The 13,480-nt window shown below is 46.0% G+C and overlaps 3 protein-coding genes across 11 annotated transcripts; all 3 read left to right on the top strand.

The window, feature by feature from the left end:
* On the top strand, positions 1–720 carry LOC121169787 (keratin-associated protein 4-4-like). 5 transcript variants are annotated; one of them, XM_041000502.1, is made up of 2 exons: positions 1–40; positions 92–720. In XM_041000502.1, the coding sequence occupies exons 1-2, from the start codon at positions 1–3 to the stop codon at positions 718–720; spliced, it is 669 nt and encodes a 222-aa protein (XP_040856436.1). The 5 variants fall into 5 exon arrangements, with proteins under 5 accessions (XP_040856436.1, XP_040856438.1, XP_040856435.1 ...); XM_041000504.1 differs by having other exon boundaries at positions 1–224; positions 375–720; XM_041000501.1 differs by having other exon boundaries at positions 1–293; positions 339–720.
* A 4,093-nt stretch (positions 721–4,813) lies between these two features.
* Positions 4,814–5,548, top strand: LOC121169784 (keratin-associated protein 4-4-like). Of its 3 annotated transcripts, none has more exons than XM_041000490.1 (2): positions 4,814–4,853; positions 4,905–5,548. In XM_041000490.1, the coding sequence occupies exons 1-2, from the start codon at positions 4,814–4,816 to the stop codon at positions 5,546–5,548; spliced, it is 684 nt and encodes a 227-aa protein (XP_040856424.1). The 3 variants fall into 3 exon arrangements, with proteins under 3 accessions (XP_040856424.1, XP_040856426.1, XP_040856427.1); XM_041000492.1 differs by having other exon boundaries at positions 4,814–5,121; positions 5,212–5,548; XM_041000493.1 differs by having other exon boundaries at positions 4,814–5,127; positions 5,233–5,548.
* Positions 5,549–9,641: 4,093 nt separating this feature from the next.
* LOC121169788 (keratin-associated protein 4-4-like) lies at positions 9,642–10,379 on the top strand. Of its 3 annotated transcripts, XM_041000507.1 has the most exons (3): positions 9,642–9,760; positions 9,821–10,248; positions 10,348–10,379. In XM_041000507.1, exons 1-3 carry the CDS (start codon positions 9,642–9,644, stop codon positions 10,377–10,379), a joined length of 579 nt encoding a protein of 192 aa, XP_040856441.1. The 3 variants fall into 3 exon arrangements, with proteins under 3 accessions (XP_040856441.1, XP_040856440.1, XP_040856439.1); XM_041000506.1 differs by having other exon boundaries at positions 9,642–9,681; positions 9,733–10,379; XM_041000505.1 differs by having other exon boundaries at positions 9,642–9,934; positions 9,980–10,379.
* Positions 10,380–13,480: the final 3,101 nt, after the last annotated feature.

Genomic DNA, 13,480 nt, shown 5'->3' with positions numbered 1-13,480 from the left:
ATGGTCAACTCCTGTTGTGGTTCTGTGTGCTCTGAGCAGGAGACCTGCTGCCGCCCCAGCTGCTGCCAGGCCTCCTGCTGCCGCCCCAGCTGCTGCATCTCCAGCTGCTGCAAGCCCCAGTGCTGCCAGCCTTCATGTTGCAGACCCACCTGCTGTCGTCCCAGCTGCTGCATCTCCAGCTGCTGCCCTAGCCCCTGCTGCAGACCGCAATGTTGCCAGTCTGTGTGCTGCCAGCCCACTTGTTGCCGCCCCAGCTGCTGCATCTCGAGCTGCTGCCGCCCTAGTTGCTGCAGGCCCCAATGTTGCCAGTCTGTGTGCTGCCAGCCCACTTGCTGCAGAACTCAATGCTGCCGCCCCAGCTGCTGCATCTCTAGCTGTTGCCAGCCCAGTTGTTGCAGACCCAGCTGCTGCCAGCCCACTTGTTGCAGACCCAGCTGCTGCATCTCCAGCTGCTGCCGCCCCAGCTGCTGCATCTCTAGCTGTTGCCAGCCCCAGTGTTGCCAGCCCACTTGTTGCAGACCCACCTGCTGCACCTCCAGCTGCTGCAAGCCCCCATGCTGCCAGCCCACTTGCTGCAGACCCACCTGCTGCCCTAGCTCTACTTGCTGCCAGCCCACTTGCTGTCTCCAGACCACCTGCTGCAGAACCCAGTGCTGCCGCCCCAGCTGCACTGTGTCCACCTGCTGCTGCCCTAGCTGCTCCAGTGCTTCTTGTTGCTAAGCATTATGGCCTAGACTCAGCTGTTTTTCAACAGCCTATACTCTTGAGGTAGTCTGCCCATGAGCTCTTTCAGGAGAGGCTGATTCTCGACGCCCATTTCAACCGCATTTGTGATTGCCTTTCGCTCACTTATAGATCACCTCCAATCCATACCATGGAACTCTCTCTTTCCCAAGGAACCCACATTTGAACCCTCTCATATCTTTGGACCAGCATGTCACTGCAATGGAAATATTTGCTCTGTGTCATCTTTTCTCATATGGAGATATTCCTACATCTTGAATAAATTTGAATTGTCAACTCATACAAATGTAAGGGCTCTGTGTTTGATTGTTTCATCTTGCATTTTCAAACTAGGTAGGAAATACTGTTTGTTCTCTTGATGGAAGACCATGGTAAAGGATATTAGGACTCTACCTCTACTTGCCAGTCCTTCTCAGTCTAACTGGAGATGGTTTCTTAATCCAGGCTGGTCCTCTTTCTGCTGCTGATTCTCCCTGGAGGACGAATTCCTGGGCAGGAGAGTAGGAACCTCTGTGTGCAGTGACCACGCCATGCATTCGGTGTTGAGAGGGTGTCCTCACTCGCTTTTCTGAGCCTGAGGGCATTTCTGGATATTTCCCTGGTCCTCAGCGATGAAACCCAGTTGCCCACAGTTGTCTTGTGCTCCCTCCCTCACACTGTCATGATTTCCTTTCCTTCCCTGGTCATTTCTCTGGCTCTGTGCACTGATGTGGTATTCTCTCAAAAACACACCATCAACAATAAAATTCCTGGCTCTGTGTCTGGTGTAGGGGTCAAGTGTCCTAAGACATGAGTGCTCCATTTATCCCCGTTTTTCTACATAGTGCTTTGCAACATAAGGTCACAGCCTCCACCTGTTTTCATGTTTGCTCAGCTGAGTTCCTATCATGAAATTCTAAAAGATTCAGTAAGAGCACTGAAAGAAGTACATGGAAGAGCAGTACACACTTGCCTGGTGCAATAGCCCAGTTGCTAAATGCAAGCCTTGTATCCACTGACATCCCATATGGGTACCAATTTGGACCCCGTGTTCTCCACTTCCCATCCAGCTCTATGCCTGTGTCCTGGAAAGGTAGTGGATGATGATGGCTCAAACCTTGGGATCCTGTATCCATGTGGGAGGCCAGGAAGGGCCTCCTAGCTGCTGGCTTTGGAATGGCACACCTCTGGCCACCGTGGCCACTTGGGGAGTGGACCAGTTGACGGCAGATCTCTCTGTATCTCCTTCTCTCTGTATATCTGATTCCCAAAGGCAAACAAACATATGTATACATAAATAAAATTCTTTGTAAAAAGAAGTACACTCTTCTAGGTAAACCAGAAATACAGTTCAAGCAAAGCTTACATAATTTATGTGTGTGATCCTCAAATTAATGATTCATTCTACTTCCATGACTCTGAGTAATATTTTTCAAGAGTTATCCAGAGTGATGACTGTCTTAGCTTTGACTTTCTTTTTCCAAATGCTCCAGTGTGTTCTCCTTAGAATTCATGCATTGTGGCTCTCATCCTGTTGGTAAATTCTCATCCGTGTAGGATGGTTGTTCATGTGACCAGTAGTGCTGGAAAAAGTTGGTTAAGTGAATACTAGAGGTAGATACATCCTAAAAGCCATTGTTTCAGTATGCAATGCACAAAGCTCAGTGTTTCAAATCCAACATCATTGTCTATATTATTTTTTTTAACATCAATTGAATTTTAACTCCTCTAACTAGGCCTATGTTCAGGGTAAATTTCTACAAGTGTATGCAATGCCGACGAGTTGAAAAAGTACTTCTCAAGCTTTGCTACCCTTTGGGATTACCCAGAAGCTTTACAAGTTTCCCAAACCAGGCTCTGTCCCACACCAATTGAATCATGTTTCTGGGTCCCATCGGGTTGATTTCTACATGTTTGTCACCTCAGGACACCATACTGCTTCACTTAAATTCTTCCTCTTACCCACTATTTGAAAACATAAGCCAATGAAGAAAACTGTTCCATCAACTGATCGAAATTGTGCAAAGGGCTCTGCATAGACATTAATGACCTTCAGGCGCTTGAAGACGCCATCGTGGAGTTAGCAACCGTTCTCTGTCACCTGCTTGCTAGAGACAGGAGCCATTAAAGAACTGGCTGTGCTCATCACGTTATGACACAAGAGTGATTCATGAACGTGCTTGGGCTTTTTGCACCCTGCAAGCTTTCACCCCATTCTCACTCTGAACTCATATATGCAAATGTTCCTGATCTGGATAGCTCCTTTCTTTGTGCTTTTCTTTCAATTTTGTTATTTAAAAAAAATTTTAATGGGTACTTCAATTAGCAGGTACCTATGGGGACTATGTGAGGTGTGGATAGGTGTACATAGCAGAGAATACATCTATGTCTTCCTGTTTCACACTCCTTATGCTGAAAACATCCAGAATGCTATCGACTAGGGCTTTTGTGGGAAATCTACATTACATGACGTCTGGTCCTCTATGATGCAATGGAACCCAAACCTCTTCTCCAGAGCCATCACACAGTACCTGTTCATTCATCTTTGGAATCCCTTCTTGCTTGCCTCCCTCCCAGGCTCTATCAACACGCTGTTTCTCCTAGGAGAGCATCTAGATTGTCTTCAACTCTCTCTTTGTGTGTTGAACGTGCAGTTGCCTGTGATTCTTGTTCCTCGGCTTTAACAAGATGGACTAAGTGGTGTCCTCTGTGTCCATGACTCACTGCCCCACACAGTGGAGATGTCCAAGCATTCTGGCTCCTTGCTCCTCTCACACGTGGCCATCTTCCTGTGTCTGCTGAGACTCAGCTGTGGCCATGCCTGATTTGTTACTCAGAAAGCCACCTATCTGACTGCATAGATGTACCGGGTTCAGTGCCAAGGGAAATGAAATTAGATTGTCAAAGAGAAGCCTGCATTCCCATGTTCATTTTGACCCTGAACACATTAATGATTGAGAAATGGAAACACTTGAGATTCCACTCATTGAAGAATGGATGTGGAAACGAGATGCACATATGTAAAGAAGCACAGCTCCTTCATCATGAAGTAATTTGTCATTTACAACAACCTGAATAGGATGGAGGCCATCGTGTAAGACATTTCTCATATGGCCCCCTTTTTGTTTCTCTCCCTATATTTGTTCACATTTAATAACTTGACAATCAAAGTTGGTAAAAGTGCATGAATTATAAATCGTGGCACGGTCAGAGCTGAGACTCCATGGAGACAGTGAGATGACCCTGAGTGGTTAGAGCGAGATCAGGACACTAGGACTTCCCCTTTGGCTTGTGCAGTGAGTCAGGGAAACGCAGGCAAGACCTACTTCATGTTGTTCAACCAGAGAGACAAGAAGTCATGTGGTGAGGGCCATCACCCTGCAGAGCAGAGAGCTGAGGAAATAAACGTGATGGGGCAGCTGAGCACTCCAACCAATTTACCCAGCTGGTCTGGAGGACAAGCAACATAAACATTTTATTGCTGAAATTTCATCTAAGAGCATCTTAGTTTTTGGCATAAAAACATCGAGAATCTGGTCCCGTTGTATATGGGAAAGATTATGTCCTTTTCGCCTTCGTATCTTCAAGGCAGAAGTGCCCTGTTCTCCAAATCTTTCCATCCGCCTTACCCAGTGTGAATACATTATCATGCTCTACTGCAGTTGTGTCCAACTGGGTTGAGAAATATGGAAAACAGACCCAGAGAAATCACTATCAACCAAGAGTGGACATGATGTCTAATGCACTATGATAAAGAGAAAAACAAGAGGACCAGTGTCACATGAGAGATTTCCTTAAAATCACTAGAGTGATCTAGAGCGGTTGATCAGGAAGAACTTGCAGATGAATCTTAACACATCAGGAAAGGCAATGCTGCTTCCTACCTCATCTGAAAATGAATGCAGGAAAAGAAACCAACATAATGATATAATCACCTGCTTATCAAGACAAACACTAACAAGGAAAGAGCATCACACCGGATGAGAGCATCTCTCAGCAGGGTATAAAAGAGGTCCCGAGTCAAGGAGACATCCACACCTTTCAAACCCACCTTCTGGAAACCCACACACCACCTCCATCCTCTGACACCATGGTCAACTCCTGTTGTGGTTCTGTGTGCTCTGAGCAGGAGACCTGCTGCCGCCCCAGCTGCTGCCAGGCCTCCTGCTGCCGCCCCAGCTGCTGCATCTCCAGCTGCTGCAAGCCCCAGTGCTGCCAGCCTTCATGTTGCAGACCCACCTGCTGTCGTCCCAGCTGCTGCATCTCCAGCTGCTGCCCTAGCCCCTGCTGCAGACCGCAATGTTGCCAGTCTGTGTGCTGCCAGCCCACTTGTTGCCGCCCCAGCTGCTGCATCTCGAGCTGCTGCCGCCCTAGTTGCTGCAGGCCCCAATGTTGTCAGTCTGTGTGCTGCCAGCCCACTTGCTGCAGAACTCAATGCTGCCGCCCCAGCTGCTGCATCTCTAGCTGTTGCCAGCCCACTTGTTGCAGACCCAGCTGCTGCATCTCCAGCTGCTGCCAGCCCACTTGTTGCAGACCCAGCTGCTGCATCTCCAGCTGCTGCCGCCCCAGCTGCTGCATCTCTAGCTGCTGCCAGCCCCAGTGTTGCCAGCCCACTTGTTGCAGACCCACCTGCTGCACCTCCAGCTGCTGCAAGCCCCCATGCTGCCAGCCCACTTGCTGCAGACCCACCTGCTGCCCTAGCTCTACTTGCTGCCAGCCCACTTGCTGTCTCCAGACCACCTGCTGCAGAACCCAGTGCTGCCGCCCCAGCTGCACTGTGTCCACCTGCTGCTGCCCTAGCTGCTCCAGTGCTTCTTGTTGCTAAGCATTATGGCCTAGACTCACCTGTTTTTCAACAGCTTATACTCCTGAGGTAGTCTGCCCATGAGCTCTTTCAGGAGAGGCTGATTCTCGACGCCCATTTCAACTGCATTTGTGATTGCCTTTCGCTCACTTATAGATCACCTCCAATCCGTACCATGGAACTCTCTCTTTCCCAAGGAACCCACATTTGAACCCTCTCATATCTTTGGACCAGCATGTCACTGCAATGGAAATATTTGCTCTGTGTCATCTTTTCTCATATGGAGATATTCCTACATCTTGAATAAATTTGAATTGTCAACTCATACAAATGCGAGGGCTCTGTGTTTGATTGTTTCATCTTGCATTTTCAAACTAGGTAGGAAATACTGTTTGTTCTCTTGATGGAAGACCATGGTAAAGGATATTAGGACTCTACCTCTACTTGCCAGTCCTTCTCAGTCTAACTGGAGATGGTTTCTTAATCCAGGCTGGTCCTCTTTCTGCTGCTGATTCTCCCTGGAGGACGAATGCCTGGGCAGGAGAGTAGGAACCTCTGTGTGCAGTGACCACGCCATGCATTCGGTGTTGAGAGGGTGTCCTCACTCACTTTTCTGAGCCTGAGGGCATTTCTGGATATTTCCCTGGTCCTCAGCGATGAAACCCAGTTGCCCACAGTTGTCTTGTGCTCCCTCCCTCACACTGTCATGATTTCCTTTCCTTCCCTGGTCATTTCTCTGGCTCTGTGCACTGATGTGGTATTCACTCAAAAACACACCATCAACAATAAAATTCCTGGCTCTGTGTCTGGTGTAGGGGTCAAGTGTCCTAAGACATGAGTGCTCCATTTATCCCTGTTTTTCTACATAGTGCTTTGCAACATAAGGTCACAGCCTCCACCTGTTTTCATGTTTGCTCAGCTGAGTTCCTATCATGAAATTCTAAAAGATTCAGTAAGAGCACTGAAAGAAGTACATGGAAGAGCAGTACACACTTGCCTGGTGCAATAGCCCAGTTGCTAAATGCAAGCCTTGTATCCACTGACATCCCATATGGGTACCAATTTGGACCCCGTGTTCTCCACTTCCCATCCAGCTCTATGCCTGTGTCCTGGAAAGGTAGTGGATGATGATGGCTCAAACCTTGGGATCCTGTATCCATGTGGGAGGCCAGGAAGGGCCTCCTAGCTGCTGGTTTTGGAATGGCACACCTCTGGCCACCGTGGCCACTTGGGGAGTGGACCAGTTGACGGCAGATCTCTCTGTATCTCCTTCTCTCTGTATATCTGATTCCCAAAGGCAAACAAACATATGTATACATAAATAAAATTCTTTGTAAAAAGAAGTACACTCTTCTAGGTAAACCAGAAATACAGTTCAAGCAAAGCTTACATAATTTATGTGTGTGATCCTCAAATTAATGATTCATTCTACTTCCATGACTCTGAGTAATATTTTTCAAGAGTTATCCAGAGTGATGACTGTCTTAGCTTTGACTTTCTTTTTCCAAATGCTCCAGTGTGTTCTCCTTAGAATTCATGCATTGTGGCTCTCATCCTGTTGGTAAATTCTCATCCGTGTAGGATGGTTGTTCATGTGACCAGTAGTGCTGGAAAAAGTTGGTTAAGTGAATACTAGAGGTAGATACATCCTAAAAGCCATTGTTTCAGTATGCAATGCACAAAGCTCAGTGTTTCAAATCCAACATCATTGTCTATATTATTTTTTTTAACATCAATTGAATTTTAACTCCTCTAACTAGGCCTATGTTCAGGGTAAATTTCTACAAGTGTATGCAATGCCGACGAGTTGAAAAAGTACTTCTCAAGCTTTGCTACCCTTTGGGATTACCCAGAAGCTTTACAAGTTTCCCAAACCAGGCTCTGTCCCACACCAATTGAATCATGTTTCTGGGTCCCATCGGGTTGATTTCTACATGTTTGTCACCTCAGGACACCATACTGCTTCACTTAAATTCTTCCTCTTACCCACTATTTGAAAACATAAGCCAATGAAGAAAACTGTTCCATCAACTGATCGAAATTGTGCAAAGGGCTCTGCATAGACATTAATGACCTTCAGGCGCTTGAAGACGCCATCGTGGAGTTAGCAACCGTTCTCTGTCACCTGCTTGCTAGAGACAGGAGCCATTAAAGAACTGGCTGTGCTCATCACGTTATGACACAAGAGTGATTCATGAACGTGCTTGGGCTTTTTGCACCCTGCAAGCTTTCACCCCATTCTCACTCTGAACTCATATATGCAAATGTTCCTGATCTGGATAGCTCCTTTCTTTGTGCTTTTCTTTCAATTTTGTTATTTAAAAAAAATTTTAATGGGTACTTCAATTAGCAGGTACCTATGGGGACTATGTGAGGTGTGGATAGGTGTACATAGCAGAGAATACATCTATGTCTTCCTGTTTCACACTCCTTATGCTGAAAACATCCAGAATGCTATCGACTAGGGCTTTTGTGGGAAATCTACATTACATGACGTCTGGTCCTCTATGATGCAATGGAACCCAAACCTCTTCTCCAGAGCCATCACACAGTACCTGTTCATTCATCTTTGGAATCCCTTCTTGCTTGCCTCCCTCCCAGGCTCTATCAACACGCTGTTTCTCCTAGGAGAGCATCTAGATTGTCTTCAACTCTCTCTTTGTGTGTTGAACGTGCAGTTGCCTGTGATTCTTGTTCCTCGGCTTTAACAAGATGGACTAAGTGGTGTCCTCTGTGTCCATGACTCACTGCCCCACACAGTGGAGATGTCCAAGCATTCTGGCTCCTTGCTCCTCTCACACGTGGCCATCTTCCTGTGTCTGCTGAGACTCAGCTGTGGCCATGCCTGATTTGTTACTCAGAAAGCCACCTATCTGACTGCATAGATGTACCGGGTTCAGTGCCAAGGGAAATGAAATTAGATTGTCAAAGAGAAGCCTGCATTCCCATGTTCATTTTGACCCTGAACACATTAATGATTGAGAAATGGAAACACTTGAGATTCCACTCATTGAAGAATGGATGTGGAAACGAGATGCACATATGTAAAGAAGCACAGCTCCTTCATCATGAAGTAATTTGTCATTTACAACAACCTGAATAGGATGGAGGCCATCGTGTAAGACATTTCTCATATGGCCCCCTTTTTGTTTCTCTCCCTATATTTGTTCACATTTAATAACTTGACAATCAAAGTTGGTAAAAGTGCATGAATTATAAATCGTGGCACGGTCAGAGCTGAGACTCCATGGAGACAGTGAGATGACCCTGAGTGGTTAGAGCGAGATCAGGACACTAGGACTTCCCCTTTGGCTTGTGCAGTGAGTCAGGGAAACGCAGGCAAGACCTACTTCATGTTGTTCAACCAGAGAGACAAGAAGTCATGTGGTGAGGGCCATCACCCTGCAGAGCAGAGAGCTGAGGAAATAAACGTGATGGGGCAGCTGAGCACTCCAACCAATTTACCCAGCTGGTCTGGAGGACAAGCAACATAAACATTTTATTGCTGAAATTTCATCTAAGAGCATCTTAGTTTTTGGCATAAAAACATCGAGAATCTGGTCCCGTTGTATATGGGAAAGATTATGTCCTTTTCGCCTTCGTATCTTCAAGGCAGAAGTGCCCTGTTCTCCAAATCTTTCCATCCGCCTTACCCAGTGTGAATACATTATCATGCTCTACTGCAGTTGTGTCCAACTGGGTTGAGAAATATGGAAAACAGACCCAGAGAAATCACTATCAACCAAGAGTGGACATGATGTCTAATGCACTATGATAAAGAGAAAAACAAGAGGACCAGTGTCACATGAGAGATTTCCTTAAAATCACTAGAGTGATCTAGAGCGGTTGATCAGGAAGAACTTGCAGATGAATCTTAACACATCAGGAAAGGCAATGCTGCTTCCTACCTCATCTGAAAATGAATGCAGGAAAAGAAACCAACATAATGATATAATCACCTGCTTATCAAGACAAACACTAACAAGGAAAGAGCATCACACCGGATGAGAGCATCTCTCAGCAGGGTATAAAAGAGGTCCCGAGTCAAGGAGACATCCACACCTTTCAAACCCACCTTCTGGAAACCCACACACCACCTCCATCCTCTGACACCATGGTCAACTCCTGTTGTGGTTCTGTGTGCTCTGAGCAGGAGACCTGCTGCCGCCCCAGCTGCTGCCAGGCCTCCTGCTGCCGCCCCAGCTGCTGCATCTCCAGCTGCTGCAAGCCCCAGTGCTGCCAGCCTTCATGTTGCAGACCCACCTGCTGTCGTCCCAGCTGCTGCATCTCCAGCTGCTGCCCTAGCCCCTGCTGCAGACCGCAATGTTGCCAGTCTGTGTGCTGCCAGCCCACTTGTTGCCGCCCCAGCTGCTGCATCTCGAGCTGCTGCCGCCCTAGTTGCTGCAGGCCCCAATGTTGTCAGTCTGTGTGCTGCCAGCCCACTTGCTGCAGAACTCAATGCTGCCGCCCCAGCTGCTGCATCTCTAGCTGTTGCCAGCCCACTTGTTGCAGACCCAGCTGCTGCATCTCCAGCTGCTGCCAGCCCACTTGTTGCAGACCCAGCTGCTGCATCTCTAGCTGCTGCCAGCCCCAGTGTTGCCAGCCCACTTGTTGCCGCCCCAGCTGCTGCCAGCCCACTTGTTGCAGACCCACCTGCTGCACCTCCAGCTGCTGCAAGCCCCCATGCTGCCAGCCCACTTGCTGCAGACCCACCTGCTGCCCTAGCTCTACTTGCTGCCAGCCCACTTGCTGTCTCCAGACCACCTGCTGCAGAACCCAGTGCTGCCGCCCCAGCTGCACTGTGTCCACCGGCTGCTGCTGCCCTAGCTGCTCCAGTGCTTCTTGTTGCTAAGCATTATGGCCTAGACTCAGCTGTTTTTCAACAGCTTATACTCCTGAGGTAGTCTGCCCATGAGCTCTTTCAGGAGAGGCTGATTCTCGACGCCCATTTCAACTGCATTTGTGATTGCCTTTCGCTCACTTATAGATCACCTCCAATCCGTACCATGGAACTCTCTCTTTCCCAAGGAACCCACATTTGAACCCTCTCATATCTTTGGACCAGCATGTCACTGCAATGGAAATATTTGCTCTGTGTCATCTTTTCTCATATGGAGATATTCCTACATCTTGAATAAATTTGAATTGTCAACTCATACAAATGCGAGGGCTCTGTGTTTGATTGTTTCATCTTGCATTTTCAAACTAGGTAGGAAATACTGTTTGTTCTCTTGATGGAAGACCATGGTAAAGGATATTAGGACTCTACCTCTACTTGCCAGTCCTTCTCAGTCTAACTGGAGATGGTTTCTTAATCCAGGCTGGTCCTCTTTCTGCTGCTGATTCTCCCTGGAGGACGAATTCCTGGGCAGGAGAGTAGGAACCTCTGTGTGCAGTGACCACGCCATGCATTCGGTGTTGAGAGGGTGTCCTCACTCACTTTTCTGAGCCTGAGGGCATTTCTGGATATTTCCCTGGTCCTCAGCGATGAAACCCAGTTGCCCACAGTTGTCTTGTGCTCCCTCCCTCACACTGTCATGATTTCCTTTCCTTCCCTGGTCATTTCTCTGGCTCTGTGCACTGATGTGGTATTCTCTCAAAAACACACCATCAACAATAAAATTCCTGGCTCTGTGTCTGGTGTAGGGGTCAAGTGTCCTAAGACATGAGTGCTCCATTTATCCCCGTTTTTCTACATTTTGCCTATTTTTTCAGTGCTTGTTCCTATTGATTAGTTTACCATCAGGTTATTTGGTAATTCATTTGAACTTATTTTAGTTTTGTACACAGTTTTCTTAATAGTAGTTGTCATCTGCAGTTTCTCACCATCACCGTCTCTGTGGTTGTTGACACGACAGCCAAGCTGGTTTTATTTGTCTTAAAGGAAGCCGTGTTTAAGAAAGTACCATGCCAAGTGTGTGTTACAGAGAGGTTGAGTTGAAGAAGGATCAGGTGCTGAACTGGATGTATTCATGTGCCATGTAAGATTCCTCCATGAGTGATGTACAGAGACATGCTCTCACTGGAGGTGTGTATTATGCTGAGATCAGGACACGGTAGTAGGATCTGTGCGGGCATAAGATGCACAGGTGAATTCTGTCATTACATGACCCCACGTGGACTCCATACACCCTGGGCCTTTAGAATATGAACATGAATGAAGGGTAAGGTGCTTGGACCCTTTTACTCCTGTGTCCCTCATGATAATGTGTGGACCAAACAGGATGAGGAGATAGATTTCAGCCTTACAATAGTATCCTGATGCAGTCGCATGGTCTTTGTCAGATCTCTCTCACATCCCCTGTGGCACTGGTGTCTTACTGAGTTGACCACAGTATTTATATTTAATTATTGGGACATTGAAACAGCTACGATTTCATTGACTGTTTAATGTGCAATTTACGTAGCTGCATATACATAACCGAGTATATCTTATGCATGATGGTAGAAATTTTGTCATCTTCAACCTTCTGAATGGAATGGAGGGCATTGTTGAAGACATTTCATGTATGGCCTCCTTTTTTTGTTGTCCCTATATTCGTTCAAATTCAATGACTAGACAATCTAAGTTGTATCAATTATTGTTATATAACAGAGACTACATTCATCCCATGAGCAACCTTTATGTCTGCATTTAATAGGGCTTTCGATTGTCTTTGCTTTCTGTCATGTTCTTTTTACTTCTCTTGGTTCCTTAGCTGGTGAATTCATGAGAATGCAGCCAAATCACTTCTGCTGCATTTTCCTGCTTTAAATTGATTGCTATTTACTAACAAGTCAGTAAAAAGAGCAGGTAATTTGCACTGCTTCCACAGTCCTTTCTATGACTATATCTCATATTTATTAACTTAATAAATGAATAGATTATACAGTTGTTATCGGGTAAATAACTAGAGACCAAGTAGGTGAGACTTAAACCCAGTGAACAGACTATGAGACTGATTTGGGCCAAGAGTTCTTTTGTAATGTGACCATCACTGCCTTAGTGTGATGGAAGCCACTTTGACATTTTCTGGTTGTCCAGCTTTGGATGCTGACTCAATTGTTCACAAACAGTGTCTCTATTTATGGTTCATCCACCTCCTTCTAAACAGGTGGCCCTGGGTACCTTTGGAAATGGTCAGGTGCACTATTTCTGTCTGTGCTTTCTGTGGTCCTTTCTTCTGGATGAGCTTACTTTTAATAAACACCAGGTGTCCAGGTTACCCAGTCAACATAAATTCCTACACAGTGCCAATTGTGTTCAGTGCATCTAAATGTCATTGCTCAACTGAGTCCTTTGTTCAGTTGAATTCCGGCGTGGGAGAATGTTTAAGAAGACAAAAGGACATAACCAGAAAAAAAAGTTCATCCCCTCTCTAGTGTCATTCATTACCAAGATAAAATTTAGGTAGAAAATGTACTGTGTATATGGTTCTAATATTAATTTAATCAATCCTATTTCCCTAATTATGGAAAGCTCATCAGGAAGTACACAGAATGATGGCTGTCTTGTTTTGGAGTTTCTTTCCCCAAATAACCCAGTGTGCTCTCCTTGAGATCATCCACTGTGGCTCATGCTCTAAATTCTTATCCATATAAGAGAATTGGCTATAGGATTAGAGCAATCCAAAAGAGTAAAAAGTAATCAGAAAATAAAACAAAGACTCAAGATAATTAATAGCATTTTGGGTTAAAACGCTCAAAATTCCAAGTTTCAAATTTAAGAATTCCATCTCTATTTTGTTAACATCAATTACATTTGAATTATTAGTGTCTGTTTATATTTCCAATGTAAACTCCCACAGATGTTTACAAATGGCAAATTCAAAGAGATGCTTCTTAAGCATTTCTACCCTTTGGAATTACTTCAGAAATTTAAAAATCATTTACTCTCTAGACAAAATCCCACACCAATGACATCAGAATGTTTCTGGGCGGAATCCAGGCACTGGCAGGTTTTAACACTCTGGG

Source organism: Ochotona curzoniae, unplaced genomic scaffold (genome assembly GCF_017591425.1).
Source record: "Ochotona curzoniae isolate NIBS_2020 unplaced genomic scaffold, NIBS_Ocur_1.0 scaffold_2453, whole genome shotgun sequence".
NCBI classification, from domain to species: domain Eukaryota; kingdom Metazoa; phylum Chordata; class Mammalia; order Lagomorpha; family Ochotonidae; genus Ochotona; species Ochotona curzoniae.
The sequence above is the reverse complement of the archived record's forward strand: the minus strand, read 5'-3'. Positions and strand labels throughout refer to the sequence as shown.